Below are 27,669 nucleotides of genomic sequence, written 5' to 3' on the forward strand. Positions count from 1 at the left end.
TCTTTGGTGGAAGACGAGGGGAGTCTTCCCTCAGCCTGGGGCAGCAGGTTGAACTCAGGGTCCACAGCAGGACAGCCTTGATGCTTAAAAAAAAACACAGGCATTAGTTTGTGTTCTCCTAAATCAGAACCTGGACAAGAGACCCCAGGCCTCAGCTCTCTGGGCAAACTCAGCAGAGACCCAGAGACTGGCAGGCCTGGCCTCGCCCCGCCCCACCCCTGAGCAGCCCCGGGCAGTGCTCCTTGAACCAAGGCCCAGGTGAGACATAAGGCTCCTCTGGGAGGGGCTGGGCCTGCCTGGTGAGAGGCTTATTCTTGCTGCAAGTGGTGCCCACTCCTGCTGCCTGCACGCTCCCACCAGGGCCGTCATGAGAGAGCAGACACCTGGAGCTGAAATTCTCATCATTTTAATGGTCACTAGCCTCTGGCTGGCTCTGGATGGTACAGTTAAACGGCACACTTAACGACCCCCACGCGCGTCCACACCCCCTCCGGAGCCTCGCTTCCATCACATCCTGCTGCCCAGTGGGACTTCCACAGCTGCAGGCCCCATGGCGGCGGAAATCCACGTCCTAGTGTGACGAGCTGAGAAAACCCTTGGTGCACTTGTCACCTGTTATCTCTCTACAATAACAGCCGCGACGCCAGATGCCTCCCTGGCTGGCCGCTCACGGCGTGGCGCGGCGCGGTCATACGGCGCAGAGCTCGTAGATCTTCTTGGCACAGTACACCAGGGCCGCCAGCGCTATCGTGTTGTGCAGTCTCTTTCTGTGCAAGTCGTCCTTCCGGACCAGCACCACCGGGGTGGACGAGGTGAGTGTGTGCAGGGGCAGGCGCGACAGTCTGTAGGCGTCGTACTCCACCTGGTACTTGCAGCAGGGGTCAAACTGCCAGGAGATGCCGTAGAGGGTGCAGCAGGCCAGGCTCAGCACGCCTGCGGGCAGGGAGATGTAGTGGGAGTAATCCAGGGGCAGCGCCAGCGGGGTGAAGAGGCAGGCGGTGCCTGCCAGCACGGTGGTCTTGTGCAGGCAGTTGCCCACAGTGATCCAGCGGGCCGTCTCGTCCCCGATGCGGGTGGGCTCGATCACGATGTACTTGTACTGGGCTTCCAGGGCCTGCTCCAGCTCGTACTCAAACTGGTCTTGGGCGTTCTCCCCGTTGTAGATCTCGTGCACAATGTAACAGTCTGTGGCTGACAGGCTCACCCTTAGGAAGGAGAGATGAGGAGAAAAAGGAGACAGTTATGCACTGGTGGCTGCTCTGTGGCCCGGAGATAGAGACAAGCCTCCCACCACCCCGTGCATACCCAAAGGCCACTGGGAGCAGGGCTCAGAGCTTCCCAGTCAGCGACCTTGCACATCAGGACCAGGGAAGGCGTGTGAAGTGAGGTCACTCCAGAATCTCCATGGTCAAGTGTTTCCTTTGAAGCGGGAAACAGTTGTGTGTTCAGGGCAGCAGTGGCCGGACTGGCGGGCAGAGCTCTGGGAGGATGGAGGGGTGATGGGGAGCTGGCTGCTGGTGCCCTTCTGGTCATGCTCCCGGGGGATTTGGTGGGAAAAGCTACCCAAGCAAACAAGTGAGCAAACTCAGGAGGCAGAGCTTCTTTCCAGATGGATGAACAGTGGGCCTGATGCTCTCCTGAGGCTGCAGGGGAGAGGGTGAGGAGGCACCACTGGGGTCCGGGACTTAGGCAGAGGGGCTCTTTATCCTGGAATAGTTAACTGTAACTAAGTTGGGCTCGGGGAAGCCCCCCAATTAAGTCACAGGCCCCAATTAAACTGTGTGGGTGGGAAGAAGCCATCCCCTGGGGATGGGACACCCTTCAGGCCCTGGCTACAGTGTCCAGTTAGCAGGGCAGCCTTTCTAGGCAGTTAATGAGCTGAACCACTGAAATCAATAAACCTGGAAGAGACGGTCTTCCTCTGGGGCGTTGCTGGAGTCTCCCCATTTGGTTTTTTAACTCAGAAAGGAGACAGGCTCCAGGTGGGACTCAGCTCCTTAGCAGACAAGCTAACCTTTGAGGCATGACCTCAGTCTCAGAGGAGCCATCCTGGCCTGGGATCTCCTTTGTGCTCTCAAGTTCATAATCAAGACAGGCAGCCAGGCAGCGGGAGAGGAGCTCGGGGAGGGAAGGATGGGGTTTGTGCACCGTGCTGACCCACAGAGGGGGTTCTGGGGGTGAGGCCTTGCTGTCGGAATCCAAGTGGAGCATTCTGGCCACTGAGTCCCTCTGGAGCACTGACAGCAAGACACAGGGACAAGGTCGAGATTGCAAAGCATTCTCGCCCAAACCGTGATCTACCTGAGTGCAGCGCCCTGCTTGCCTGGCAGACTGTGGCCACCCCAAGTGCAGTGACAAGACAGGCCCAACAGGAAAGCATCAGTTGACCAGACTGCTCCATTCCGGGGGCATGTCGGTAGGCCCCACCCTCACCTGATGGCTCACCCAGCCCTTCCCAGCTCCCTGGCCTTCACCTCTCTGGCTGAGCTAGCACCCACCCTGGAGGAAGGCTTCCCTGGCTCCTCCCACAGACATGCTGGGCAAGGCCATCCCCACTGACTGGTGCATGTGGCACAGGTCTCTCCAGGCTCCTGGCTCAGCCTGGACAGGACAGAGAGCAACAGTCAGTGGACAGGGGCACTCAGGACGGCCCGGCTGAGGTGGTGTGGACCAGGTGACCACCCGCTGTGGCCGCCTGGAGCCCCCAGGTCTTACTGTGGACTCCTGTCCATCCCCACGAACCAAGCCTCCCAGGGGCCCTCACACAGCAGGCTGGGAGCCAGCCCAGCGGGCATGCCACCGTGGGCTCAGCACTACTTCTGCTTCAGAAGCCAAACCGCTGTACCCTCAAGAGAGGACAGACAGCAACACCCAGAGAAACAGGTCCAGTGCAGGGATGAGGACAAATGCAAGATCCACACAGACTCAAGAGCCACTCACTCAGAGGACCCACCCTGTGGTCAGCGCCCACACCCTCAGCTGGGGTGCCCTCACATCCTGCCTAGACCCCCAGATCCAGGCCCCCAGCTGACAAAGACTATTGCTTCAGAAGCCAGGGGCTATGGCCACCAACCCTGGCTACCCCAGCGCCCACTGTAGGTAGCCTGCTGTGTTTCTGGGTCAAAAGTAACCCAACTAAGGAAAGAACCCAATTAGAGGGTTACCTTAAACCATCTCAGCATCACCAGCCAACTTGAACCCTGTACAAAAAGCAAATTAAAAACAACAATAGCTAACTGGGATCCTTTGAGCCTTACTAAGGGACTATATTTTTGCATTTTATTGAAGGTGAGAAATGAACAGTAAGAGAACATAGTAAAAGGAGCCCATATTAAAAAACAAAACTGAAAGCAGGCTGATAATGGAAAAATCTTCAAACTAAAGTGAAAAAGTCAAGTATAGAACAGTGTCTGTAGCCTGCCATCTTCAGTGCATTTCTGTAAAAGAGTTATGTTTGTTTCTACATGCACAGAATGCTTCTGAGCAGATATAAGACCTGAGAGTTACGACTGTCCCTGGGGAGAGAACAGAGTGGCTCCAGGAAGAAAAGGAGCCAATTTTACTAACTGATTCGGAGCTCTTTGAATCCAGTAGGTTTTGTGGAACTAACGGGACTGGCCAGTGCACAGAACAGCCTGCCATGCTCCTGCTGCTGTGGGGTCAGGGACTGGTCAACTTGCTTCCAGCCAGTCAGTCTCCCCTCTCCTCATCTGAATCAGCCCCGGCAGCACCCAGGAAACAGTCATCAAAGGCACCCTGGGGCCCCCCTCAAAGAACCCATAGGACAGACGCCACACCATCACAAAACCAGTCTCAAAGGAACCTGGGATTACAGGAACCTCAGGCATGGAACCCCCAAAGTCTGGAGACTCCTCCCAAAGTCAGGGTTGCACAAGAATGTTCAAAGCAGTACTGTCTGGTGAGAGCAGAAGACCCCTTACAAGAGCAGAGAAAGACACACACACACACGTTGTCATGGAGATGCTGGAGGGCTCAGGAGTAAGGTGGTTGCTGTCTGCAGGGAGGGACACGTGGACAGGGAAATGCTAACACTCAGTTTATTGATCTTTTCTAAATTATGGTAAAACACATTAACAGGAAGTTTACTCTCAATCAGTTTAAGTATATAGTTCAGTAAGGTTAAGTACACTCACACAGTTGGGCACCAATCTCCAGAACTTTTTTGTCCTGCAAAACTAAAACTCTGCCCCCATTAAAACACAATTCCCATGCTGCCCTTCTGCGGTCTCTCCATGAATCTGACTGCTCCAGGGCCTCGTATAGGTGGAACCACGTGATACTTCTTTTGGCAGCTGGCTTATTCCACTTGGCATAATATCCTCACGGCTCATCCACACTGCAGCATGTGTCAGGATTTCCTTCCTTTTTTCCTTGTATGTAGAGACCACATTCTGTTACTGATCCATGGTTGATGGGTAGTTTCACCTTCTAGCTGCCGTGAACATAGGTGTAAAAATATGTCTGAGTCCCTGCTTTTAATTATTTTGGATACATACTTAGAAATGGAATTGCTGGATCATATGGTAGCTCTATTTTTAATTTCTGAGAAACTTCCACAATGCCACAGTGGCTGCACCAATTTACACTCCCACCAACAGTGCACAAGAGTTCCCTTTTCTCTGCATCGCTGCCAACACTTTTGTTTTCTGTTTTTTTTTCAATAGTAGCCGAACAGTGGGTGTGAGGTGGCATCTCATGGTAGTTCTGACTTGTGCTTCCTACATGACAGCTTTTATTGAAATAGGTTCACCCACTTACACTGCACAAGTCAGTGGCTCGACAATGTCACTGAGTTAACACACAATCAGTTTTAGAGCATCTTCCTCATCTCAAAGAGTAACCCCACTGCTCCCCACCCCCCCCAACCCCTGTTCCTGGCAATCACCAGCCGACTTCTCGATTCCATACCTGCCTCTTCTGGGCGTTTGGCACGAAGGCATCACAGGGCACATGTGCTGGGGCTGCTTTCTTCCTTCAGCCTCATGCCTCCAGGGCCCCACATGTGATAGCAAGTTTGTAACTTTTCACATGTTAGAGAGGTACTTTTGATGGATCTAACATACAATTTTTATAATTCCAAGACAAGATACCTGCTGAAAAGCATTAAAAATGCTATGTATGAGAAAGGCCAATCATGGCCTTTCTTTGGATGGTGGCCCAACAGATAACTTTAAGGAACCCCTCCTGCTTCAGCAACTTCCTGGGCCCCACGAAGAGGCCTGCACTCCCGGTGCCAAGGTGGTCTCATAGTCTTGTGGTCCATGTCCCTGTTCCACTAAAGTGGGCACTGGCCCTGCAACCCACCATCTTTTCTGGTCATGCTGGAACCAGGTGAACCGAACCAGGGCAGGGACCTGCTTTAGGGACCTTTTTTTGGAGTGGCCCTGGGCTCCTGTACTCAGCTCAAACACAGAAGGAGGTGACGCAAAGCTCCTTGAGGGCTGTGACTGTCTTCATCATAGTCACCCTCTGCCCCCGCCCTGGGCCTGAAAGTTTCAGGTTCCCAACAGACTTAGAGGAAGTACTTTGGAAGGGAGTGACAAGAGGGCTTCCTGGGTGGTCCAGTGATTAAGAATCTACCTTGTAATGCAAGGTCCTGGTCTGGGAGGATCCCACATGCTGTGGGGCATCAACTACTAAGCCTGTGCTGGAACCTGTGTTCCACACCAAGAGATGCCACCACAATGAGAAGACCACGAGAAGCAACTAGAGAAAGCCAGCGTGCAGCAATGAAGACCCGGCACAGCAAAAAAAAAAAAACAAAAAACAAAGGAGCGACAAGAGGAGAAAATGACAGTGATTAGAGCACCTGTGGCTGAAAACCTGTTAAATTGTTGTAAAAATTAAACTATCACTTCCTTGGAAGCCAAGGAAATCAGTAAAATCCTATGCTGTGGACTCAAAGGCCAGTTAGGGACTTCCCAGGTGGTCCACTGGTTAAGAATCCACCTCCCAATACAGGGCACACAGGTTCAAATCCTGGTTTGGGAAGATCCCACATATGCATTGTTGATGGGAATGTAAATTGGAGCAGCCACTGTGGCAAATGTGTAGAAGTTGCTCAAAAAATAGAGCTACTATATGATCCAGCAATCCCGCTTCTAGGTATAGATCCAAAATAATTAAAAGCAGGACTCAAACTCAAACATATTTTTGCACCCATGTTCACAGCAGAATCAATAACAACAGTTAGAAGGGGCAAGGAAGCCAATGAGCTGCAGTGACTGAGCCCGTGTGCCTCAACTAGAGAGAGGTAGGCCCACATAACTCAAGGAAAGAGTCTGCGTTCCACAACCAAGACCTGATGCAGTAAAAAATAAATACTTTAAAAAAAAAAGTGTGTGTGGCGGAAACTTCTCTAGTAGTCCAGTGGTTAAGACTTCGCCTTCCAATGCAGGCGATCTGGATTTGATCCCTGGTCAGGGAACTAAGATCCCACATGCCTCATGGCCAAGAAAACAAAACATAAAACAGAAGCAATTTTGTAATAAATTCAATAAAGACTTTAAAACAGTACAGACCAACAGCTTCTACTGGAAGCCTGGGGATTCTCTTAAAAAAAAAAAAAATTAACACAACATTGTAAATCAACTATACTTCAATAAAACAAACTTTAAAAACATGCAAGTGGCTCTCATTCTTTATTTCCATCCCTCTCTTATCCTGGTCTAGACCAGAGCTGACCTTTCTGTTCTCTATCTGCACCATCCAGTATATGAGCCACAAGCCATGGCTGGCTACTGATTTACTTGCAATGTGAGTACTTTGGCTGAGGAGCTGAAGTTTTCACTTTAATTTAGATTTAATTGTTGCAAATGACAAGTGGGCACTGAATTAACACAGCTCTAGACTCAAGAATCAGGTAAAGCGAGAATCCACACACTGTGCCTTCTAAACTGGACAGCCACTAACACACAGATGACAGCAGTAACTCCTGCCAACTGTCGGGCACCAAGCAGGGCCTTCAAGCCCAAGGCAGGCTTTGGAGTTTGCAGCCACAGGCAAATCTGGAAAGCCTGCCCAAAGCATTGCTCTGCTCCAGCCAATGCCCCAAACCAGGCCATGTTTCCTAGAGTGTCAGCATAAACCAGATTCCAACTAAGGGTGTGTGACAATTTGGGAAAGTGGTCTTACAGTGTGGAGCTGAAATCTGAGTCAGCACAAATGTGACAAGGAACAAAGTCATTCAAGAGCACCATAAACAGCCTACTGTAGTCACGGAGCCTCTAGTTTGCCTGGGCTTCAGTCTATGCTGTGGGCAGTTAATCCGCCTGCCCCACCCCAAAGTCCTCCCACCCACTGAGCAGGAATGGAGGTGTGCCTGGCCGGGTTAGGTTTCCACCCCCTGCTCAGTGTGGGCTCAGGGAAACCAGGCCCCAGCAAACGCTCCTCCAGCAGAGCAAACAGGGGCCCCGCAGCCATACCATGTTATCTAGGAGAAGGGCAGATGGTGCCACCCAAACCACAAAACTAGACGCCCCATTCCTGGCTGACACACAACATGTGCATGTACAAGCAGAGCCTGCTGTTCAGGTGGAAGGGTGTAGTGTGAACACTTAAGCAGACTGGGCATGTAACTGCAATGAGTCAAGCTGTCAGGTAGGAATGATGAACACCTGCCCTGACCAAAGAGAGCCAATGAGAGCTTTCCAAGGGGACTTTAATGTGAAGTCTTTCCATTTACAAGCACTGATAACTCACTCAAAATTCTCTTTAAAACTGACGGTCACAGTCAAGGACTAAATTCAGCCTTTGGGATCTTGGTTTGCAAACTCAATTTTGAATTAACACTTGTCTTAAAACAAGGAGAAAAAAAACCCCACATCTAATTTCTTAGATCAGTAAAGGCTTCTGTTTTGCCAGCGTGGCCCTGTATGAGGTCTGGGTCTCCTCATTTGGCCCTTTCTGTTGTTTCTATCCCGTAAGGCGATCACCTCCTTAACTTTTTATGGAACGATCTACGAAATGCCAGGTGGAAGTAGGAAAAACAAAAGTACCTGCTGGCCATTTACTGCTGCTTCAAGGAAGAGGAAGTGCAGAAGAGACAAGGTTGGATAACAGCTCAAGAATAAGATGCAAGCTAGAGGGTTCTATCAACACAACTAACCTCAGTTGGTAAAGAATCTGCCTGAAATGCAAGAGACCCGGGTTCGATCCCTGGATCGGGAAGACCCCCTGGAGAAGGAAATGGCAACCTACTCCAATATTCTTGCCTGGAAAATCCCATGGACAAAGGAGCCTGGCAGGCTACAGTTCATGGGGTCTCAAGAGTGGGACGCGACTTAGCGACCTAAACCACAAACAGGAGGCGACCGCAAAGAGTAGGTGGTGCAAACCATCAAAGAAAAAGAATAACGCAGAGTAGTTGGGAGAAAAGGAGTGGGGGCGGGGGAGACAACTTTTCTGTTTAACAATCCTCATTGGGGGAAAAAAAAACAACACGGAGATCCTGCTGATTTCTGCCGCACCAGCCCGCTCGTAACAGAAGGGTCAGGACAGTACAAAGCGGGTGACTCCACCAGTACATCTCCTTTCCCAAACTTCTGGTGTCTGAACAGCTTCTACTAAGCTGAAACTGTTTTCCAGAAGCAAAAACTGTAAATTCAACACGAAACACGAGAACTACTCCAATCTCATCTAGAAATGAGTCCGTCCCATCCAGATCCACCTTGGACGAACCAAGCCCCCGGTTCCCTACTCACGCACATTCGTTAGGGAAGGTCACTGCAAAGGACTTCCACAGCAGGGGCGCTCACGGAGACGCCTCCAAAGTCCCGAGGATCACCCCCGGGGGAAAGCGGTCAGCTCCCCGTCCGGAGCGACAACGCGGAAAGCTGAGGCCTCTCGGAAACCGTGCGGTCCGTCCCGTCCGCCCCGCACCGGCTCCCTGAGAAAGCTTCCCCTTCCTTCTCCGTCCCGGGAACCACTCCTCGCTGCGGCTTGGAGAAGACCACGCGCGCGGCCAGGCGGGCGGGGGCTCCGGCGGCGCTCTGCCCGTGCCATGCAGGCGGGTCCCGCCGCGGCCCAGCAGTGCCCCGCCAGCCATCACCCCTCCCCGAGCCGCCCGCTGAGACCGCGTCGGCCGGAACTGAGACCTCGCGCGCCCGGGGGCGGACCAGGGCGATCCCCGGGGCGGAGGCGGGGACGGCGCTGCAGTCCAAAGAGCCCCGCCGGTTTCCCGCCCTAAACCGCTCGCGGAGAGCAGCCCGCGCCTCACCTCTCTCGAGCGCCGCCACCGCCGCTTCCCGGGCCGAGACGCCTCCTTCCCCACGCGGCCATCTTGGAGACTCTCCGCTCGCGAACGCCTCGCGCCGGGCCGCCTCGCGACACCGCGCGGGCGGGAGGGAGATGTAGTCCGGCTGCCTTCCCGGACGGCGCGCAAGGCGGGGGCCCTGCCCCGCGAGACTACAAAGTCCACAACGCACCGCGCTCCGGAAGCCCGTCCCGCGGCCGCCTGGGAACGCGGGCTCAGACAGGCGGCGTTGAGGGTCCATTTCCGGACTAGACTTCACCCGGCACCCTGTGCTTTGAGAGCTTCGACCGCTGAGGTCACCGAAGGGCCACTGCCACTCATCCCCCAAATACTTGGGAGGCAAAAGAGACGAGGTGACCGCCGCGGCGGAGTCCCTGCTGCCAGACTTTTGGCCCAGTGGGTCTGGAAGCGGAGAAGTGCCATGGCTGCAGAGAGAGATGGCCGCGCGCACGTCCCACCCTCGTCCGGCCACGGTAGCGAGGACACCAGCCCCACTCTTGGGCGTCTTCGAAGGCGGTTGCTGGTTCCTCACCCCGCCGGCTGGAGCCCTGCCTGGACGCTGCCGAGTCGGGAGGGCGGACGGAGCCCAGTGACTCCTGCCCGTTGTCTCTTCTGAGCGGGGGGCTGATCTGGGGGCCCCTCGCAGCTCTGGAACGTGTAGTCCCTCTCCTGCTTCCGACCGACAGCCTTGCTAGACATATTAATTAGACCTATGAGCATTTGGGCAACTCTCCTGTCGAAATTTGCTCCGAGTTCAGAGACGGGAGAACCACGGCGCCTGCTCTCAGCCTTCAGGGCTGGCAGAACCTGCTGACCCAGGGCTGGAGGGCTCTTTGGTGTAGGTGCGGCTCCTGTCGTTGAGGATTCCCCAGGATTTCCTTCCGGTTCACAATCTACAATAGTCTTAAATGTCAAATCCTCTTACAAGCCGTCAATACCTACAAGATGCAACTCAGGCTCCTTGGCGCAACCCAGAAGCCCCTCCGAAATATAGAGATTGCTCCCCTCTCCAGCTTCAACTACCTCCCTTTCCTGCTTAAAGCTGGACGGGTTAGCAGATTCAGAGAGTGCGAGTTGACCCACAGACGATCCATTACTGTGCCTAAAATGCCTTTCTCTCCCCACCAACCGCCCCTCAGCAGTGCCTGCTCTTCCGTTGGGTCACAGTTCCACCTCCGGATGCCAGCACTACTAAAGACAGATGAACGATGACCACTTTGCCTTGTGGTTAGTCTGTTTTCTCTAGTTTGCTGATTCAGAGCATTTCCTCGGGTTCTAGAACCGCTGGGTTTGAAGTGTGGCTCTCTATCTGGGACTGCGTATTTAACTGCTGTTTCTTTGCCTCCTGGTTTGTAACCTTGGAGTGATACTAGCTAGCACCTCTCCTAAGAGGACCACTGTGAGTATTACATAAGGTGACACCTGAGGAACTCAGCACACAAGTGACAATCAGCTGACTTAAGTCAGGACAGGCCCTGTTCTAAAAATTGGAATGACTTTTATCTTCACAACAGCCCGATGAAAGTGATACTGTTACTATCAACATTCTCATTTTGCAAATGAGAAGAACCTACCTGATTGACTCTCTGACCTCATGTGCCAGGATTTGAGGCTAAGCTGTCTGGTTGCTGAGATTTTGCTCCTTCTGGTACCTCTCAGGAAGAGTCAGGCTACGATCTCATGCACAGAGGAAAGTGCTCAGAAGCTGTGGACCTGGGATCCTCTCCCCGCACTTGCACTTAACTTCTAACAGGCCGTTTGCCTCAGCCTGCTAACTTGAGCAGAGACCCCTCAGAACGTCACCTCTTGATCACTACTAATGCACAGATACCCAGAAGCATCACAGGCAGGTTGACTCCCTCAGCATATAGTAACAGCTCCCCCTGAGGGCACAATCTGAATGGCTGGAGTTGGAATTCCTGTAGGCCCCCCAGGGACCACTGACTGCTGGCAAAGAGTTAGCTTACAGGGCAGATGGGTTCTAACTGGTCTGGCGCTCAAAAATCACGTGCCACTTCCCTTACCACCCTTTTCTTCATTTTTTTTTTTCATTCTTCATTTTTTTAAAGGATGTATTTCTTTATATAACTGGAAAAGGTAAGTTTTCATTCCAGTCCCAAAGAAAAGCAATGCCAAAGAATGTTCAAACTACCACACAAGTGCACTCATCCCACATGCTAGCAAAGTAATGCTCAAAATTCTCCAAGCTAGGCTTTGACAGTACGTGAACAGAGAAATTCCAGATGTTCAAGCTGGACTTCAAAAAGGCAGAGGAACCAGAGATCAAATTGCCAACATCCCTTTGATTACAGAAAAAGCAAGAGCATTCCAGAGAAATAACTGCTTCATGGACTACGCTAAAGCTTTTGACTGTGTGGATCACAACAAACTGGAAAATTCTTCAAGAGATAGGAATACCAGACCACCTTACCTGCCCCCTGAGAAATCTGTATGTAGGTCAAGAAGCAATAGTTAGAACCGTACATGGAACAACGGACTGATTACAAATTGGTAAAGGAGTACATCAAGGCTGTATATAGTCACCCTGCTTATTTAACTTCTTTGCAGAGTACATCATGCGAAATGCTGGGCTGGATGATGCACAAGCTGGAATGAGGATTGCCGGAAGAAATATCAATAACCTCAGATATGCAGATAATACCACCCTTATGGAAGAAAGCGAGGAAGAACTAAAGAGCCAGTTGATGAAGGTTAAGAAGAGTGAAAAAACTGGCTTAAAACTCATCATTTGAAAAATGAAGATCATGGCATCTGGTCCCATCACTTCATGGCAAATAGATGGGGAAACAATGGAAACAGTGCTTTATTTTCTTGGGCTCCAAAATCACTGCAGATGGTGAGTGAAATTAAAAGATGCTTGCTCTTTGGTGACAAACCTAGACGACGTTTTAAAAAGCAGAGACCAAACAAACAACAACAACAAAAAAGCAGAGACATTACTTTGCTAACAAAGGTCCATCTATTCAAAGCTATGGTTTTTCCAGTAGTCATGTATGGATGTGAGAGTTGGACCACAAAGAAGGCTGAGCACCAAAGAAGTGATGCTTTTGAACTGTGGTGTTGGAGAAGACTCTTGAGTGTCCCTTGGACTACAAAGAGATTGAACCAGTCTATCATAAAGGAAATCAGTCCCGAATATTCTTTGGAAGGACTGATGCTGAAGCTGAAGCTCCAATACTTTCAATACTTTGACCACCTGATGCGGCTCATTGGAAAAGACCCTGATGCTGGGAAAGATTGAAGTCAGGAGAAGAGGATGACAGAGGATGAGATGGTTGGATGGCATCACCAACTTGATGGACATAAACTTGAGCAACCTCCGGGAGATAGTGAAGGACAGGGAAACCTGGCGTGCTGCAGTTCATAGGGTCAGAGAGTCTCAGACATGACTGAGTGACTGAATAACAACAATAATATATACATACATATATATAATTTTGTTTATTTTTGGATGTGCTGGGTTTTCATTGCTGTGAGGACTTTTTCTAGTTGTGGCGAGTGGCAGCTACTCTCTAGTTGCAGTGCGGGCTTCTCATTGAGATGGCTTCTCTTGTTGCAGAGCATAGGCTATAGGGCACATGGGCTTCAGTAGTTGTGGTTCTTAGGTTCTAGTTGTGGCACATGGACTTTGCTGCTCCGCGGCATGTGGGATCTTCCTGGATCAAGGATCGAACCTGTGTCTCCTGCATTGGTGGCAGATTCTTTACCAGTGAGCCATTCATTCTTATGACAAGTAACTGTCTTGTGCACACTCAGTGTCAGGTATTCTAGACACCAGAGTCACAGCATTTAGTAAGACAAACACTTCCTGGTCTGGGACTTCCCTGGTGGTCCAGTGGTTAATACTCTGCAATTCTAATGCAGGGTTTTGATCCCTGGTCAGGGAACTAAGATTCCTCATGCCCTGCAGTTGGTCTGTTTCCAGCCCAATGGGATTAACAACTAAGTAACTATTTCCAGAATGATAATAAATTAAGCAGAATGATTTAATAGATGACTTGGAGGTTACAGGTGGCTAGGGGTCTTTTTCAAGAGATGGCACCTGCATGGGGCCTGCAGGAGTGTGCAAGGAAGAGCTGGGGACAGAGTATTGTGACCCAGTACTGAGACCAGGGTGATAGGAGAGATACTGGGTTTGCCTTTGGCTAGTCATATCCTCTCTGAATATCACCTTTCTCAACTGTAAATCGAGTAGTCAGTGTCTAATTAGGGGAAAAAAATCCACCCTAGGTATTTCAAACAGAATGGATTTAATACAGGGTATTGTTTGTGGAAGTGTTGGGCAGGCCAACTGAATCACTATCTTGAACATCGGGAACTTATTTAATTGTATAGTAACTATACATATATATGTGTGTGTGTGTATAAATATATATAGCTCAGTTAACAAAACAAAACTGCTTTCTTTTACCCAGAGACCGAGAACTGTGTGTGCTGGTCTCTCCTGCCATGTAACTCCGGGCTTTGAACCACCCAGGTTCACCTTGCCAGCCAGGCTGTCTTGAGGGGACCCTGCCTCATGCTGTGAGCAAAGAGCCCTCCCCAAGTCCAGATCCCAGCAGGGTTGTGCTGTCTTCTTCCCATCCAGGCCTCAGGATGCAGGCTCCTTGTTTGTATGCCCGGAACCTGTCCCCAGCCTCCTCCACAGCAGGTCCTGTCCCACCTGCACCACAGATAGACACAGTCAGCTCTGGGGATGGCAGCTCTGCAGGCTAGAGGGGCCTCGGGCCCCTGAGCTACTGCTTGGAGGAAAGCCTGCTGGCATGTACGTGGGCAGGAAAGTGAGCAGACTCCTGAGAGGTGGCTGCGGGGGCACCAGAGGGGGAGGGCCAGTCAAGCAGGGCCTGCAGCACCCAATACCCACCCCAGAGCCACCTGGCTGCTCCTGCCCTTCCTTCTCCCACTGGGACTTCACTGAGCCTGTCCTGTCCCTGCCCTACCGCTTCATTCAGGTTTGGGGTGGAGAGTAACATGGGTTTTACTTCTAGACCCCAGGCTGCTGTAGGGCAGTAGCTGGGTGTGTCCCTGGGTATCACCCCGCAAGGGCCCCACCACAGGACACAGACATGGGGGGGCAGCAACTGGGTATGGGTCCTATTCTCCTCACCTTTCTGTAGTCTCCTGACCCCCCACCCCCAGCTGCTATGGAAGCCAAGCTGGTCGTGACCACAGAGGCCCCCTGGGGGACCCAGAGGAACATGCTCCACCCTGGAGTCCTCAGGCTCCAGACTCCATGCAGGAGGCTTGCCTTCCCACGTGTCCTAAGTGCTGCTGACCCTGGCCTGCCTGAGTGCTCTGCCTACCCCCCCTGGACAGAAGCCCTGAGAGGGTTCCTGGAGGAAGAGGGGCAGACAGAGCAGATGACATGACATGACATTCTCCTCCTGGTCCCCCTGTCCAGCTGCTCCCAGCAAGGGGAGCCTGGTGCTGGAGGCATGACCGTGACCTTAGAGGGGCCCATACCTGGGAGGAGGTGCAGGCCCAGCCAGCAGACCCCCAGATCCTGATGCCACCTGCATCCCTCAGGGCCTCACTTCCCTGCCAGTGAGGATGCAGGAGTCCAGAGCACCTGCCAGGTCTGCCCTCTGGCTCCTCCCTCACTCCTGAGGGCTTCCCACCCTGGGGAGCCTGGCTGCCCTGGGGGTGGAGCGGAGGCGAGGGAGGGGAACACCCCTGCCCTTCCAGAAGCAGTCCTAGAGCCATACTGGGTCACACCTTTTATTGAAATGTCATGCACTCCGTCTGGAGACCAGCCCTGGCCCAGACGCCACCTGCAGCAGGTCCTGAGTGGGAAAGGCACATGGGTGGCCGCCTGTCTCAACTGGGTGAGAGACCTACCGAACGGCCCTGGCAGGAGAGCACGTGACCATGGAGCCATCTGCTGGGGGCCTGGTGGGTCTCTGAGCTTTCCCATTCCCTGCTGGCGGCACACAAACTAGCCCACGTGACCTGCCTCCTGAGTGAGGGTTCCCCAAGTTTCCTGGGATGGGTGGGGCGGGAGGGCGAGGCTGAGACGTCAGTCGGGCTAGCACCGGCAATGTCAGGATTGGGAGTGCTGGTGGAGGGGACTGGGGCTCTGGTGGAGGGACTGCAGCACACCCACCCAATTGGGGGAGTTGGCCATTGCTGCTGTCAAGGGCTGTAGTGAGAGCAGCGGCATTTTGTAAGGCAGCCCGAGGCAAGGGGCCCCAGGTCGTACCTGCAGAAACTGGGGCCGAGCTGTCCCTGGCCCAGTGCCGCAGGGGCCCTGGGGACCCTGTACATCCCTGGTTCAAGTACTAAGTGCTGTGTGTGCCAGCCGGGCAGCCAGAGTCACCCGCTGGGAGGACACAGGTGCAGGCTGGGGCATGGCGAGCCCCCTCGTGCCACCCAGCCCTCCGGTCCCTCCACATGCAAGTTGCCCTGGGATTCCCCTGTGCCACTGTTGCAAGACACCCTCCCACGGACAGCACCTCCTGGAACCAGGTCACCTCACCCGGAAGGCCGCAAAGGCATCAGCACCAGCTCTCTGAGCTACTGGAGAGTTTTCATGACGAAGTCTGTGCTTGAACGTGGGGAGTGTGGATGGGAGGGGGTGATGCTGGAGAGGGAAATGGCCCAGAGCCTGGGCTGCCCGACAGTCCACTCTCAGGCCTGCTACCTACTCTGCTCTTACACTGCACAAGGAGGGTACATGTGTGGCCTCAGAGGACCTTCCCCCAGAGCTCTTTGCAAACACAGCCAGGGGCACAGAGGGAAGGGGAGGGTGCCCTGCAACTTCTAAAGAATTCCTGGAGGCCAGAGGTGGGCTGGGTGCTGGGAGGGGTGTGGGGGCCGAGGACAGTGACTCAGGGCTGCCAGGTCTTTGGACACATGTAGATGGAGATATCCCCACTGCTGGGTGAGATGTCACACGTAAGTGGGAGCACCAAGGTCAGACGGAGGGGTCACCGGGGCAAGCAGTTCACCCCAGCCAGTGGCCATGTCATCCCAGGGTTTCACTGTTAACTCACATCTCAGCCCCAGAGAGATGGGACTCCTGAGCTGCCCTCTGGCCCCACGGGGAGCAGGCGTGAATTCGGCCCTTGTGGGAAGCAGGACACAGGAGGCTGCACTCTGGGCCTCAACTAGTTCCTAAAAAGAAGTCACCAGAAAGGCAGGCCCCACAGAACAAAGGTGCTGGGGTGCTCCCCAAGCTGTTCCCAGGAAGGCAGCCTGGGAGGGGCCTCAGACTCCTGATGGGCCACAGGCTTGCAGGAAGGGAAGGATGCTCTGACGTGTGGCGTTTGCACAGGAAATCCCTCTGAACAGCTTCTTCCTCTGGGTGGTGAGAATGGTCTGTGAAGAACAGCTTTCTCCCTCCCACTCCAGCTCCAAAGGGTCCTCTTTGAGAAAGCTTACCTACAATGAGGGGCAGGGACCCCAAGACACTCAGATGGAAAGGGGAGGGCGGGCACAGGGTGGGGTGGAGGGAGAGGACCACTATCCTGCATGGCGGGTTGCCAAGGGGACACCAGCCGAGCACGCGCGCGCATGTGTGTATGTAAAGGAGAGACACCAGCCGTGTGTGTGTGTCTGTGTGCGCGCGTGCGCCCGCGAGCAGCTGAGCCTGGATTGGCACCCAGCCCATTCCTGGCCCTGTTCATCAGGGAGGGCTCCCGTGTTGCAGCCATCTCCTGCACCGGGCACAGAGCCAGAGCAGGGCAGCATGGGGACCACCTCACCTGGCCCGATGGCCCTGGAGGTTGGCACACATAGTTCCTTATTGCTCCTCATCTGGGGAGCGGACCCTCTGCTGCCCCTCACAAAGCACAGAGCAGCAGGTGGGACCCGGCATGGCCAGAGGGACGCCCCTGTCCACACATTCTGGTCCCGACTGCAGGCCCTCACACTGTCTGCAGAGCAGGAACAGCCGGGCCCCACTTCGCCATGGCAGCTGGACCATGGCCCATCCTTGGCCAGCCGCCTCCCAGGGCCACAGACGAGTGTCCTTACAAAAATAACTCTGAGTTCGTCCCCCGTGGGGACCAGGATTCCTGAGAGCACACGGAGGCCAGGGCGAAGCCTGGGGGTCCGATAGGCGGGCTCGAGCCCTGTGGAGCCAGGGCTATGGCTGCAGGCGCTCCAGGTACTGCGGTAGAGGGTTCTCCTTGACGAACTTCTGGATGTACCAGCACGTGACATGGGCTCTCAGGTCCTCCTCCACCACAAAGTCCAGAGCGGCCTGGCAGCCAGGCAGAGAGAAAAGTGGTCAGAGCCCCAGTCCCTCACACTCCAGGCTTTCCCTTGGGTCTGCGATGGAGGCAGAGGCGCTGGGAAACTGGGGTAGACTGATAAACTGCCTGAGGGACACGGCAGGGAAGCAAGGGGGCCAGGGTCAGATCCGCCCAGGAGAACCCTCTTCTCCACTCATTCTTCACCAGATGCCTCCTCCAGGAAGCCACCCCTGTGGGCTGGATCAGGGCACCTGGAGCTCCCTCTGCTCCTGGCAGAAGTTGCTCAGTGTTCACAGGGATCCCAAGGCCAGCAGTAGGAGCGGTCAGCCTGCAGTTGTTGACCCAGTGGGTCTGGAACCGCCTGATCACTCAGCACCCCACACCTGACCCCCGGGTTCAGCCTGAGACCCTCTGGTGATAGGATTCCAATCTCTTCTCCCATTCTGCAGATGAACTGAGGGCTGCAGGTAAGCACCCTCATGCCCAGCAGATTCCCACCCCGCTCCTGTCACCCTGGGCTCCTCACTGGTAACAGGATGGCCCCACAGACCAGCACAGAGCTGCCCCTGAATAGGGCAGAGGGGCAGAGGAGACAGGAGGGCAGCAGAGGGTGGGGCCCGGAGCAGCTTTTAGGGGACTCACGGCCACCCTCACCCTTGGTGCCAGGCTCGGCCTCTGGAGAGTTCACTGGGCACCTACCATCCATGCACACTGGGTCCCAGCAGTGAGCTCCCCACATAAGGCAGGTGTCCGGGTCCCTGGGGGCCCGGCGTGGGAGGTGGGGGTGTAGCGGTGAAAGGGGGTGGCACTGCAGCCCATGGGTGGGTGGCCCAGTGGCCACCACTGGGCCTGGTCTCCTCTGAGCGGGGTCAGCCTCCATGCCCTACCTTGGCCAGGTGCTTGGCGATGCCGCGCCCGCGGTAGGCGTCAGGGACCTCCGTGTGCTGTAGGTCCACGATCCGCTTGCCCACATACTCATAGAGCAGGACTGCCCGGTCGTGACATCCTGTGGGGAGGGGGTGGGCGGGTGAGGCCCTGAACCAGCAGGGAGGCCTGGGGGGAGGGTCAGGGGTTCGGTCCTAGGCTGCAGGGCTGGGTCTGGAATCACTTCTCCGAGCCTCAGTTCCTTATCCACAAAGTATGGATGTAACAGAGCACTCCTCAGGAGAGTGTCTGGGGGATTAGGGTGCTTAGAACACTGCCCAGAACACACTGAGCCCCATGTGGGCCTTTTATGCTATCATCAAGCTTAGCATCCCAGGGCTCCCGGTGCTCCCCAAGGCCCAGCTCTCTGCACAGCCACTGGAGCACCTGCCCAACGCTATGGGAGACCCAGGCCCAACATGGATGTAGAGTGGGGCTCAGCAAGTTGCCAACTAGACCAGAGCCTGAACAGACCAGAGAGCTGGACCACCCACTAGACCGTGGGGAAGGTCAGAAGCAGCAGAACCAGCATCCACAGGAAAGTGACCGGGCCCAGGAGGCACAGGAAACTGACCTTCACACCCTCTCAGGCCTGGTGCACCAGTCTGCCCCAGTCCCCTGCTGGAGAAACACTTAGCAGGAGTTCCAGCCTCTCAGCCAGCCTGCCTGTCCATCCAACCACGTGCTCACCCACCCCTCTGTCTCCTTGACAAAAGTTCACTGAGCCCATCTGTGGCACTTCTCGGGAGCTGGGGACATGGCCACGAACAAGTCAGGCCAAGGTGCTTGGGGTCCTTCTCACATGTCTCTCAGACCCCAGTCTGAGGCTTTGGCAGTCCCGTGGGCAGAACTTTCAATATGTGCCTGGAATCTGACTGTTCACACGTCCACCGGCCCCTGTATCCCCGGTGGAAGCAGAGTCAGATCCCACCCATCCTCAGCTAAGTGGCCTCCTTGCAGCCCCTCAGGTCCACCTGCCTCAGCCAGCTGCTCCCTCTTCCTGGTGCCTCCCCCAGAGTCCCCCAGGGCTGGGTCCTCACTATTTGAGGTAGCCCACATGTCACCCCAGTATTTCAGGCCCTGGATCTGGGGGTCAGGCAAAAGCCTGAGCACCCATGTCCTCTCACACCCCATGTCAGTAAGATCTGTCCACGCTTCATTCAGCAAGCACCGAGGAACTGGGCTTTCTCCCCATCTGCTCACACTGCCTGCCCCCAGGCAGCCTGAGGGAGCCCATGACATCTGATCCACTCTCTGCTCAGGGCCCTCCCAGGCACCCACCTCACCCAGTCAAGGCCAAGTTCTCATAATGCCTTCCACAGCCCCACACCACCTGCCCCCATGCCTCTGATGTCCTCTGTGACCTGGTTCTGTTTCTCCCTGCTCTGCTACTCCCAGTACACACCAGGCACCCCAGGGCCTCTGCACTTGCCGCCCCTTCCACAAGGAGCACTCTTGCCACCATAGCTCCCTTGCTTGTCTCCTCCTTGGGTGGCCCTCCCGGACACCTGACTCTAAACAACAGCCCTTGGAACTTCCCTGGTGGTCCAGTGGTTAAGACTCTATGCTCCCACTGCGGGGGGCAGGGTTTGATCCCTGGTTGGGGAACTGAGATCCCACATGCCATGCAGTGTGGCCGCAAAAACATAAACCACCGGCATTTTCCCAACACCCCAACCTTATTTATCACAGATCTTGTTCTTCAGGACAGTCTATGCTTTATTGTCCACTGACCCTCAGGTGGTGGAGCCCCCAGCACTCACAACAATGTGTGGCACATAGTAAGCGCTCAAGAAGCACTGGTGGCATGAATCCTAGTTCTTCTATCTCCAAGGTCTAAGAATGCAGGCATGTTGGTCACTCTCCCTGCCTGTCTCCTCCTCTGTAAAATGGGCAGGGCAGCCCCTCCATCACCACCACCAGCAATGCTGAGGATAGAGTTAAGTGACTCCAGTGAGAGGGGCATGCCCGGAACCCAAGGACTGAATGCACACAGCTGCTCTTTCCTTCTCAGACCTGGAACTTGCTGGGGACTCACCAGCCTAGCTCTGCCAGGGGATGGTAGGCACACATCTGCACTAGGAGCCACAGGGCTGCTCCGCCTCTCAGCCTCAGTGTCCATCTCTCTCAATGGGCACAGTGAGCTGGCTTCCAGGGCCTGGCTGCAAGTCACCATGGCAGGCCATTCCCCTCCCCAGCTGAGGCACGGTGGGGGCCTGGGAACAGAGGAGCCCTCAGCCCACCCTTATACACACCCAGACCATTTCAGGGCCTGGATGCACAGCCCGGTCTTGCAGACTGGTGAGGACAGGCTCCCTGGGCTTGGCCAGGGATCCTGGTCCACTTTAGAGTTAACCATTTGAGCAGGAGGCGACAGACAGGGCAAGTTTACAAAGGCAGCTGGGCTCATTCAGTCCTGACCCCAGCCAACTCAAGAGGGTGTCCCTAATGGCTGTACTCATTAGGGAAAGAAAGAAGGAACACCCCCAAAGGTCCCCTTTTTCTTCTTTCTCTGAGTGTTGAGGGTCTCCTGAGCACCCACAAGGAAATCAGAGGCCTCTCAGGAGCCTTGAAAAGTCAGGGGGCCTCTTGGAAGGAGAGTAGCGGGGGCACCCTGAAAGTCACAGCCATGTGCGCCAGGGTGGGCATCACAGCAGAGGAAGAGGAAGGAAAAAGTGTTTGACTTCTGGCCTGCGGGGGCCTCAGCTTACTCCTCTGAACACAGGGTGGTGATGGCCACGTCATGAGAGTGTTGTAACAGACATGTGTTGGGGCTGGGTTCAAAGCCGAGCACAGCCAAATGGGATCTGAGAAGGTGAAGTCCCAGCTCCGACAGACCCTCCAAGCGCTGGTGGGAGCAGTCAGCCCAGACAAGACCCTATCCGAGCTCTGCCCCTCCCCCCACTGCCTGACCTCAGGAAGCCTCGCCCTTCCCTCCTCAGACAAGGGCACAGTGGCCCATACGGGTCCATTCAGCTTGGGCACTATCACAGAAGGCCCAGCTGGGAGAGAGGAAAAAGTTATTAACAGAAAGGGGTGGGATGCAAGGAATTCAACCCTCCATTTCACAATCAGGCGGAGGGGGCGTGGACTAGTAAGCTGTGGAGGACTTGACTTCGATTCTGGTTTAAATAGTAATGCTCAATGACTTCCCTGGTGGTCCAGTGCGATCCCAATGCAAGGCACCCGTTGGTCAAGGAACTAGATCCCACAGGCCACAACTAAAAAATCAAAAATGCGCGACTAGAGTTCGCATGCTGCAACTAAGATCCTGCCAGCAAAAAAAAAAAAAAAAAAAAAAACCAGTAATGCCCAGTCCATGTCCTCCAGCACTGACTACCTGCCGCAGGCGCTGTTCTGAACCTCACTCTTACTGGGGCATCCAGTTCTTCCTACCAGCCAGGAGTTAATCCCACTGTAGAGGCGAGAAACGGGCGCACAGAGATGAGGCAAGTTGGCCAAGCCCCAAAGCCGCCGGGGTCTGAAGGAGACACCATCCCTCCCCGTCCCCGCCCCGCGCCGCCCCGCCCCTGACGGGCCGAAGCCCCTCAGTCCGTCAGCCCCCGGTCGGCCTAGAAGGGTCTTCCAGCCCCCTCTGCGCAGAAAAGCGAAGGTTCGCAGGGGCAGCCAGAAGCCACTCAACACCGGGGAAGGGGAAATGGCGGGACACCCGCTCCCCGGGATCTCGGCAGGATCCCGGAAAACAGCCGGGCCAAGCAGGTGCGGGTTCCCCCGGGCCGAGGCGGGACCGGAGCCGCCCGGCGCCTGCCCCCGCCGCCCCGGGGCTCGCGCCGCCCCGGGCGCCAGCCCCCACCTGGCCCGCGAGTGCGCCCCCGGCCCCGCGGCGCGCAGACAAAAGGCGGGGGCGGGCGGGCCCGGCGTTACCGTTGAGCCGGACGGTGAACTGGCGGCGCCGACGGTCGTGCTCCACGCGGATGGGGCAGCCCTGCTCCGGCGCGCCCGGCGACGCTGCTGCCGGCGACTGCGCCATGGACGCTCGGACCCGGGCCAGGGGCGCGCGGCGAGCTCGGTGGGCGGCGCGCGGAGCCGCACTGGGGGCGACCGCAGGCGGCGGCGCGGAAATTGACACTCGGCGGCGGCCGCAGCAACAAAAAGGGGGGAGCAGGAAATCAGCTGTGCGGTCACGTGCGGCGCGCGACCAGTGGGCGCGCAGCCGCTCTGTTTTGATACATTCCGTTCGCTTCTTAAAGGCGCAGCGCCGCGCACTGCTTCGTGGCGGGCCCCTTGGGCCTCTGGCCCCGACCTGCGGGAGACTCTGGGGGACCCCCACAGACCCCGTCTCAAACACACGTTTCGACCTGTAGGGCAGTTCTAACCGTCCCCTCGCAGCCAGCACTGAGCGCTTGCTTTGTGCCTGCGCGCAGCAAAGCCCCGGAAGCTGCAGCAAGCGCTCAAGAAGCCGGGAAGTAGGTGCGCTTGACCCAGGCGCCTGGGGGAGACCCGCGAGGGTCAAACACCGCTGGAAAGATTGTCCCGAGAAGCCTGGCTTGGGATCTGGTGAAATGCCACCTCTAACCCCAGAGACAAATGCGGGAAGCGCCTTGGAGATCTGGACCCACTCACTGAGGGGGAAATTGAGTCCCAAGAGGGCCAGGGACTTGCTTGAGAACACACAGGACTCTGGGTGGGTGAGTGGGGAACACACTACATTTTTTTAATGCGGACGGGACAACACCTACCCTCAACCCCAGCCCCAACTGCTCATATCCAAGGCGGCCCACCGAGTCATGTGACTGCAGGTTTTATTATTTTGCTGGTGAAGGCGTGAGCATGACGTCATTCCCATGTGACCACCGCCCAATTTAAGGTGTCCATCATTTGTGTTTCCCCCTCCAGCCATTGCCCCACCCCGTGACTAATTTGCTTTTCATAAAACTTCATGTAAACAATATAGAATGCCCTTTCAGGATTCACTGTTTTTTAAATAAAACATTTTGTGTGAGGTTAATCCACGTTGTTGAGTATGTCTTTTTCATGACTGAGTAGTATTCCACCAGATACATATTCCACAATGTACTTATCTGCCTACTGTTGATGGGCGTTTGGGTTGTTTTTGGATTTTGACTGTTATGATTACAAGTGCTGTGAGTCACATTCTTGAACATGGCACTTTTCGAAGGTGGCTGCGTCTTAGGACCTTGAGTTTTATGAGGACTAGCCAGACCTTTTCCAAAGTGGCTACCTCATTTTACACTCCTGCCAACAATTCTGAGCGTTCCTTTGGTGTCACCAGTCTCTAGTTCTAGCCATTCTGGTGCACATGAAGTGGTGGTTCACAGGCATCAGTATGCCTTTCCCCGATGACCTATGATGCTGAACCTTCTAAATCCACTTCTTGGCCCTTTCGGTATCTATTTTTGTGGAGTTCTTTTTGTTGTCTAGTTATGAGTCCTTTGTCAGATATATTTATTGAGAATATCCTATCCTGGCAGACATATTTTTGTTTTAAAGAAAAACATGTGTATTGTATCACAGAGTTTGGAAACAAAACAGGGTTGAAGAGTGAGTCATCATTTATAAGGAAATAGAAAAGGATCCTGAGATCAAAGAGAGCCTTGACTTGAGCTGAATCAGGGCTGACTGCAATCCTGAAGGAGATGTAACCTTGTTTATGTCTCAGGAGACTTCTTTGTCTCCAAAGAACTTGAGTGGTGTGGGGAAGCCAGATAGGCTTCTGGAAATCCCATCACCTGGCTGTGCCATTTCCCACTCTAGGCCTTTGCATGTGCACTTCCCTTGGAAAGTCCTCGTTGAAGCTCCCCTGCCAGCCCGGGTCCAGGGGAGATTCCAGGCAGGGCCAAGTGCACACCAGGTCCACCATGAGAGACCAAGATCCTCCCTGTTTTTGATTCCTTTCTCCTCTGATTTTAAATGTCTGTTATCTTGTTGGAGTCTTTAAATATTGCAGAAGTCCTTTGTGGAACAAGGCAGTGGATCAATAAAGAATGAAGCAAGAAATTGGTGTTTACAGAGTTGACAAGGCTTGTCTATCTTTCGACCCCAAAGCATACTGGTCATGGAGGAGCGTTTGGGAGGGGCTGCTGAATGAACCTGTGACCCCCTCACCCCAAAGTTAGAAAGCAGAATTGGGTCCCAGAAGTCTTGGGTGGATGGGCCCTGGGTCCTGAAAGCCCCAGCGGCCAAGGCTGAGCAGGGCCACGCTGAGACTGGGTCCCAATTATGTGAGCAGCCACTGTGTGCCCGTCACTGTCCTGGGGGCACCCAGTGAACAAACAGACCGAACTTGCTCTTCATGAGGGACATTCTAGGGGAGGGAGACACCAAGCCAAAAAGGAAACAGAGACTAAAGCCGGGGATCCTCAATGTGAAGAGGGGTGAGTAGGTACCTTGGGAGGCTTCAGACGATATTGAGGACCTCAATCAATTGTGGCTCATTCAGTGAAAGACTTGAAGGAGGTGAGGGAGCCCAGTCCAGGTGGAGAGAACAGCCAGTGCAAAGACCCTGTGGTGGGTTTAAACCCCTGAGGCCACATGGGGTCTTCAGCTTTCACTCTGAGTCAGAAGGGGCTACTGGAGGATTTTGAGCAGATCAAGGATCTTAAGTTTTTATTTGTTTTTTAATATTGGAAAATTTCAAACTTGTGTGTAAATAGAATTATAAAATGAAGCCCAGCACACCCATCATGGCTGAGGTGTTTGTTTCTGTGTTTTTTCTTTGTTTTATTAAAAAAAATTTTAAGGTAGTGTTTTGTTATGGTTGTTGTTGTTTAGTCAAGTTGTGTCTGACTCTTTGGGACCCCATGGACTATAGCCCTCCAGGCTCCTCTTCTGTGGGGTTTCCCAGGCAAGAGTACTGAAGTGGGTTGCCATTCGCTTCTCCAGGGGCTCTTCCCATGTTTTCTGCTTTGGCAGATGGATTCTTTACCACTGAGACACTAGGGAAGCCCAAGGTAGTGTTTACATATAGTAAAAATGATCCCTTTCAGCACGTAGTGTTTTTTCTTTTAATCGTTTTATTTATTTTTGGCTGCGCTTGGTTTTCATTGCTTTTCGTGGGCTTTCTCTAGTTACAGCGAGCAGGGGCTACTCTTCATTGAGGTATGCAGGCTTCTCAATGCAGTGACTTCTCTTGTTGCTAAGCCCAGGCTTCAGGCACTTGGGCTTCAGTAGTTGTAGCACATGGGCTCCGTAGTTGTGGCTTGAGCGACCTAGAGTGCGCAGTAGTTGTGGCACATGGGCTTAGTTGCTCCAAGACATTAGCATATAGATTTGACAAAAGTGTACTCCCTGCAGCTGCCATCACAACCCATTTATAAAGCAGTTTTAAGACCCCCTCAAGCCCCCAGCCCGCCCCTTCCAACTCTCCCCAACCCGACCTGCTTTCTATCCCCAGCTAGAACTACATGGTGATCCTTCCAAAGGGGGCTGCAGGAGGTCTGTTCCACTGTTTCGAGGCTCCTGCCCACCACGTGGGTGTGGACTCTGCAGGGGAAGCAGGAGGCTGAGGACCAGCCTGAGCTCCCAGTTCTCACAGAAACCCAGTGAGAATGGTTCCACAGATGAGTTGCAGCAGCTGGGCGTGGGTCTCACCATTGGTTCGTGGCAGAGTCCACTTCAAACCCAACTATTCTCTGCTCCATCCCAAATGTAAGTGGTTCTCCATGGGCCCCTGATGAGCTCTGTGGACACTGGCAGGTGCTCTGACCCCACTGTAGGGCCAGGGGCCACCAGCACCAGGGAGGCAGCCAAGCTTGACCTCAGAATCCTAGAGGCCAACCCCAATGGCTTCAGGTGCCTGGGGACCCCGCTGCATGTAGTGCAGGTGGCGGGAGGGTTTGGCACCCACACCGCCTTGCATCCTGGGCTCCAGTGATAAGAGGGGACTGAGGCTGCATGGCGAGTCAGAGAAGAAACATATTTAGAATTTGCACTGATGGATCCAGAGCCTCGCTCTTAAGGGGTCAGAATAATGTCATCAAGTGTCTGATGTCCTGCGGCAGCTCTGCTGTGGACCTCAGGGGCCCTCCACCCCCTCCCTCTGGCAGCCCCAGGCCTGTGTGGAAGGTGCAGATACTGGGGGGAGATGCCTGTGCTGACCCTCAGGCCCACATCCTCCCCAGGGAGTTCCACCATGCTTCTCTGACCTGCGCCCCCACCCTGGCATGGCTCCTCTCCCATTTTTCCTGCCTGAATGGACGCACGAAGGGGCTGATTTACAGTCTTCAGAATAAGGAGGAAAACACCCAGGAGACCAAGCCCCGTGCTATTCACAGGGTCCTGCCGGGTGGCCCTGATTCTACACCCAGAACTTGGCAAACAAGGCACTGAAGCTGTTGGCGAGAGTTCTTTACACACAGGAAGTGTTCTCTTCCAGCACAGATGGGCTCATGTTCACTGCTTTGTACTTGTTCTACCAATTTGACAAACTACTATGAGCAAGTTCCTTAGGAAACCACAAAATCATTCTTTTTTTAATGCTTTGAGGTTTTTTTTTCCCCCTGTCTTTAATTTTATTTATTTATTTTGGCTGCGCAGGGTCTTCGTTGCTTCGAGGGGGCTACTCTCTAGTTGCTGTGCCTGGGTTTCTCATTGCAGTGCCTTCTCTTGTTATGGAGCACGGCGGGCTCTGGAGCGGGTGGCCTTCAGTAGTTGCAGCTCCCGATCTCTAGAGCACAGACTTGATAGTTGTGGCGCCCATGCTTAGTTGCCCAGAGACATGTGGGATCCACTTGGACAGGGGATCAAACCCGTGTTCCCTGCATTGTGGATTCTTAACCACTGGACCACCAGGGAAGTCCCACAGAATCATTCTTTAAGGATATTCTTATGGTTAAGTTTTTTTTTTAATTTTTATTTTTTCCATTTATTTTTATTAGTTGGAGGCTAATTACTTTACAACACTGCAGTGGTTTTTGTCATACATTGAAATGAATTAGCCATGGATTTATATGTATTCCCTATCCCGGTCCCCCCTCCCACCGGTTAAGTTTTGATTATGTAATATTTTCACATGTTTGCGAAAGTAAAACAAGCCCCAGGGCCCACTCCACCTCCTTCTCCCACTTTCCCAGTCCTTTCCCATCTCCCAGAGGGAAACATTCTCACTTTGTGAATTTTCCTGGTTTTCCATACATGTGAAAGTGAAAGTGAAGTGAAAAGTCATGTCCAACTCTTTGCGACCCCATGGACTATAGCCCACCAGGCTCCTCCATCCATGGAATTTTCTAGGCAAGAGTCATGGAGTGGTTTGCCATTTCCTTCTCCAACATAAAC

At 54.0% G+C, this 27,669-nt stretch overlaps 2 protein-coding genes across 3 annotated transcripts; both read right to left on the reverse strand.

Moving 5' to 3' along the window:
- Positions 1-390: 390 nt before the first annotated feature.
- On the reverse strand, positions 391-9,346 carry TMEM11 (transmembrane protein 11). Of its 2 annotated transcripts, none has more exons than XM_020914021.2 (2): positions 9,239-9,346; positions 391-1,205 (listed from the first exon to the last, which is right to left on the reverse strand). In XM_020914021.2, exons 1-2 carry the CDS (start codon positions 9,298-9,300, stop codon positions 689-691), a joined length of 579 nt encoding a protein of 192 aa, XP_020769680.1. In that variant the 5' UTR covers positions 9,301-9,346; the 3' UTR covers positions 391-688. The 2 variants fall into 2 exon arrangements, with proteins under 2 accessions (XP_020769680.1, XP_020769681.1); XM_020914022.2 differs by lacking the exon at positions 9,239-9,346 and adding an exon at positions 8,728-9,068.
- A 5,654-nt stretch (positions 9,347-15,000) lies between these two features.
- Positions 15,001-22,645, reverse strand: NATD1 (N-acetyltransferase domain containing 1). The gene is made up of 3 exons (XM_070479252.1): positions 22,300-22,645; positions 18,378-18,496; positions 15,001-17,498 (listed from the first exon to the last, which is right to left on the reverse strand). Exons 1-3 carry the CDS (start codon positions 22,403-22,405, stop codon positions 17,382-17,384), a joined length of 342 nt encoding a protein of 113 aa, XP_070335353.1. The 5' UTR covers positions 22,406-22,645; the 3' UTR covers positions 15,001-17,381.
- Positions 22,646-27,669: the final 5,024 nt, after the last annotated feature.

The sequence above is a fragment of the Odocoileus virginianus genome, chromosome 17 (genome assembly GCF_023699985.2).
Source record: "Odocoileus virginianus isolate 20LAN1187 ecotype Illinois chromosome 17, Ovbor_1.2, whole genome shotgun sequence".
NCBI lineage: Eukaryota > Metazoa > Chordata > Mammalia > Artiodactyla > Cervidae > Odocoileus > Odocoileus virginianus.

What these genes read in the sequence shown, in the direction of transcription:
- TMEM11 (XM_020914021.2), bottom strand. Translation starts at nt 9,300, where the DNA reads ATGGCCGCGTGGGGAAGGAGGCGTCTCGGCCCGGGAAGCGGCGGTGGC. An exon ending in GGTGGCGGCGCTCGAGAGAG is followed by an intron (nt 1,206 to 9,238) that starts GTGAGGCGCGGG and finishes CTCCTTCCTAAG; the next exon opens with GGTGAGCCTGTCAGCCACAG.
- NATD1 (XM_070479252.1), bottom strand. Translation starts at nt 22,405, where the DNA reads ATGGCGCAGTCGCCGGCAGCAGCGTCGCCGGGCGCGCCGGAGCAGGGC. An exon ending in GTTCACCGTCCGGCTCAACG is followed by an intron (nt 18,497 to 22,299) that starts GTAACGCCGGGC and finishes CCCTCCCCACAG; the next exon opens with GATGTCACGACCGGGCAGTC. An exon ending in TCGCCAAGCACCTGGCCAAG is followed by an intron (nt 17,499 to 18,377) that starts GTAGGGCATGGA and finishes CCTGGCTGCCAG; the next exon opens with GCCGCTCTGGACTTTGTGGT.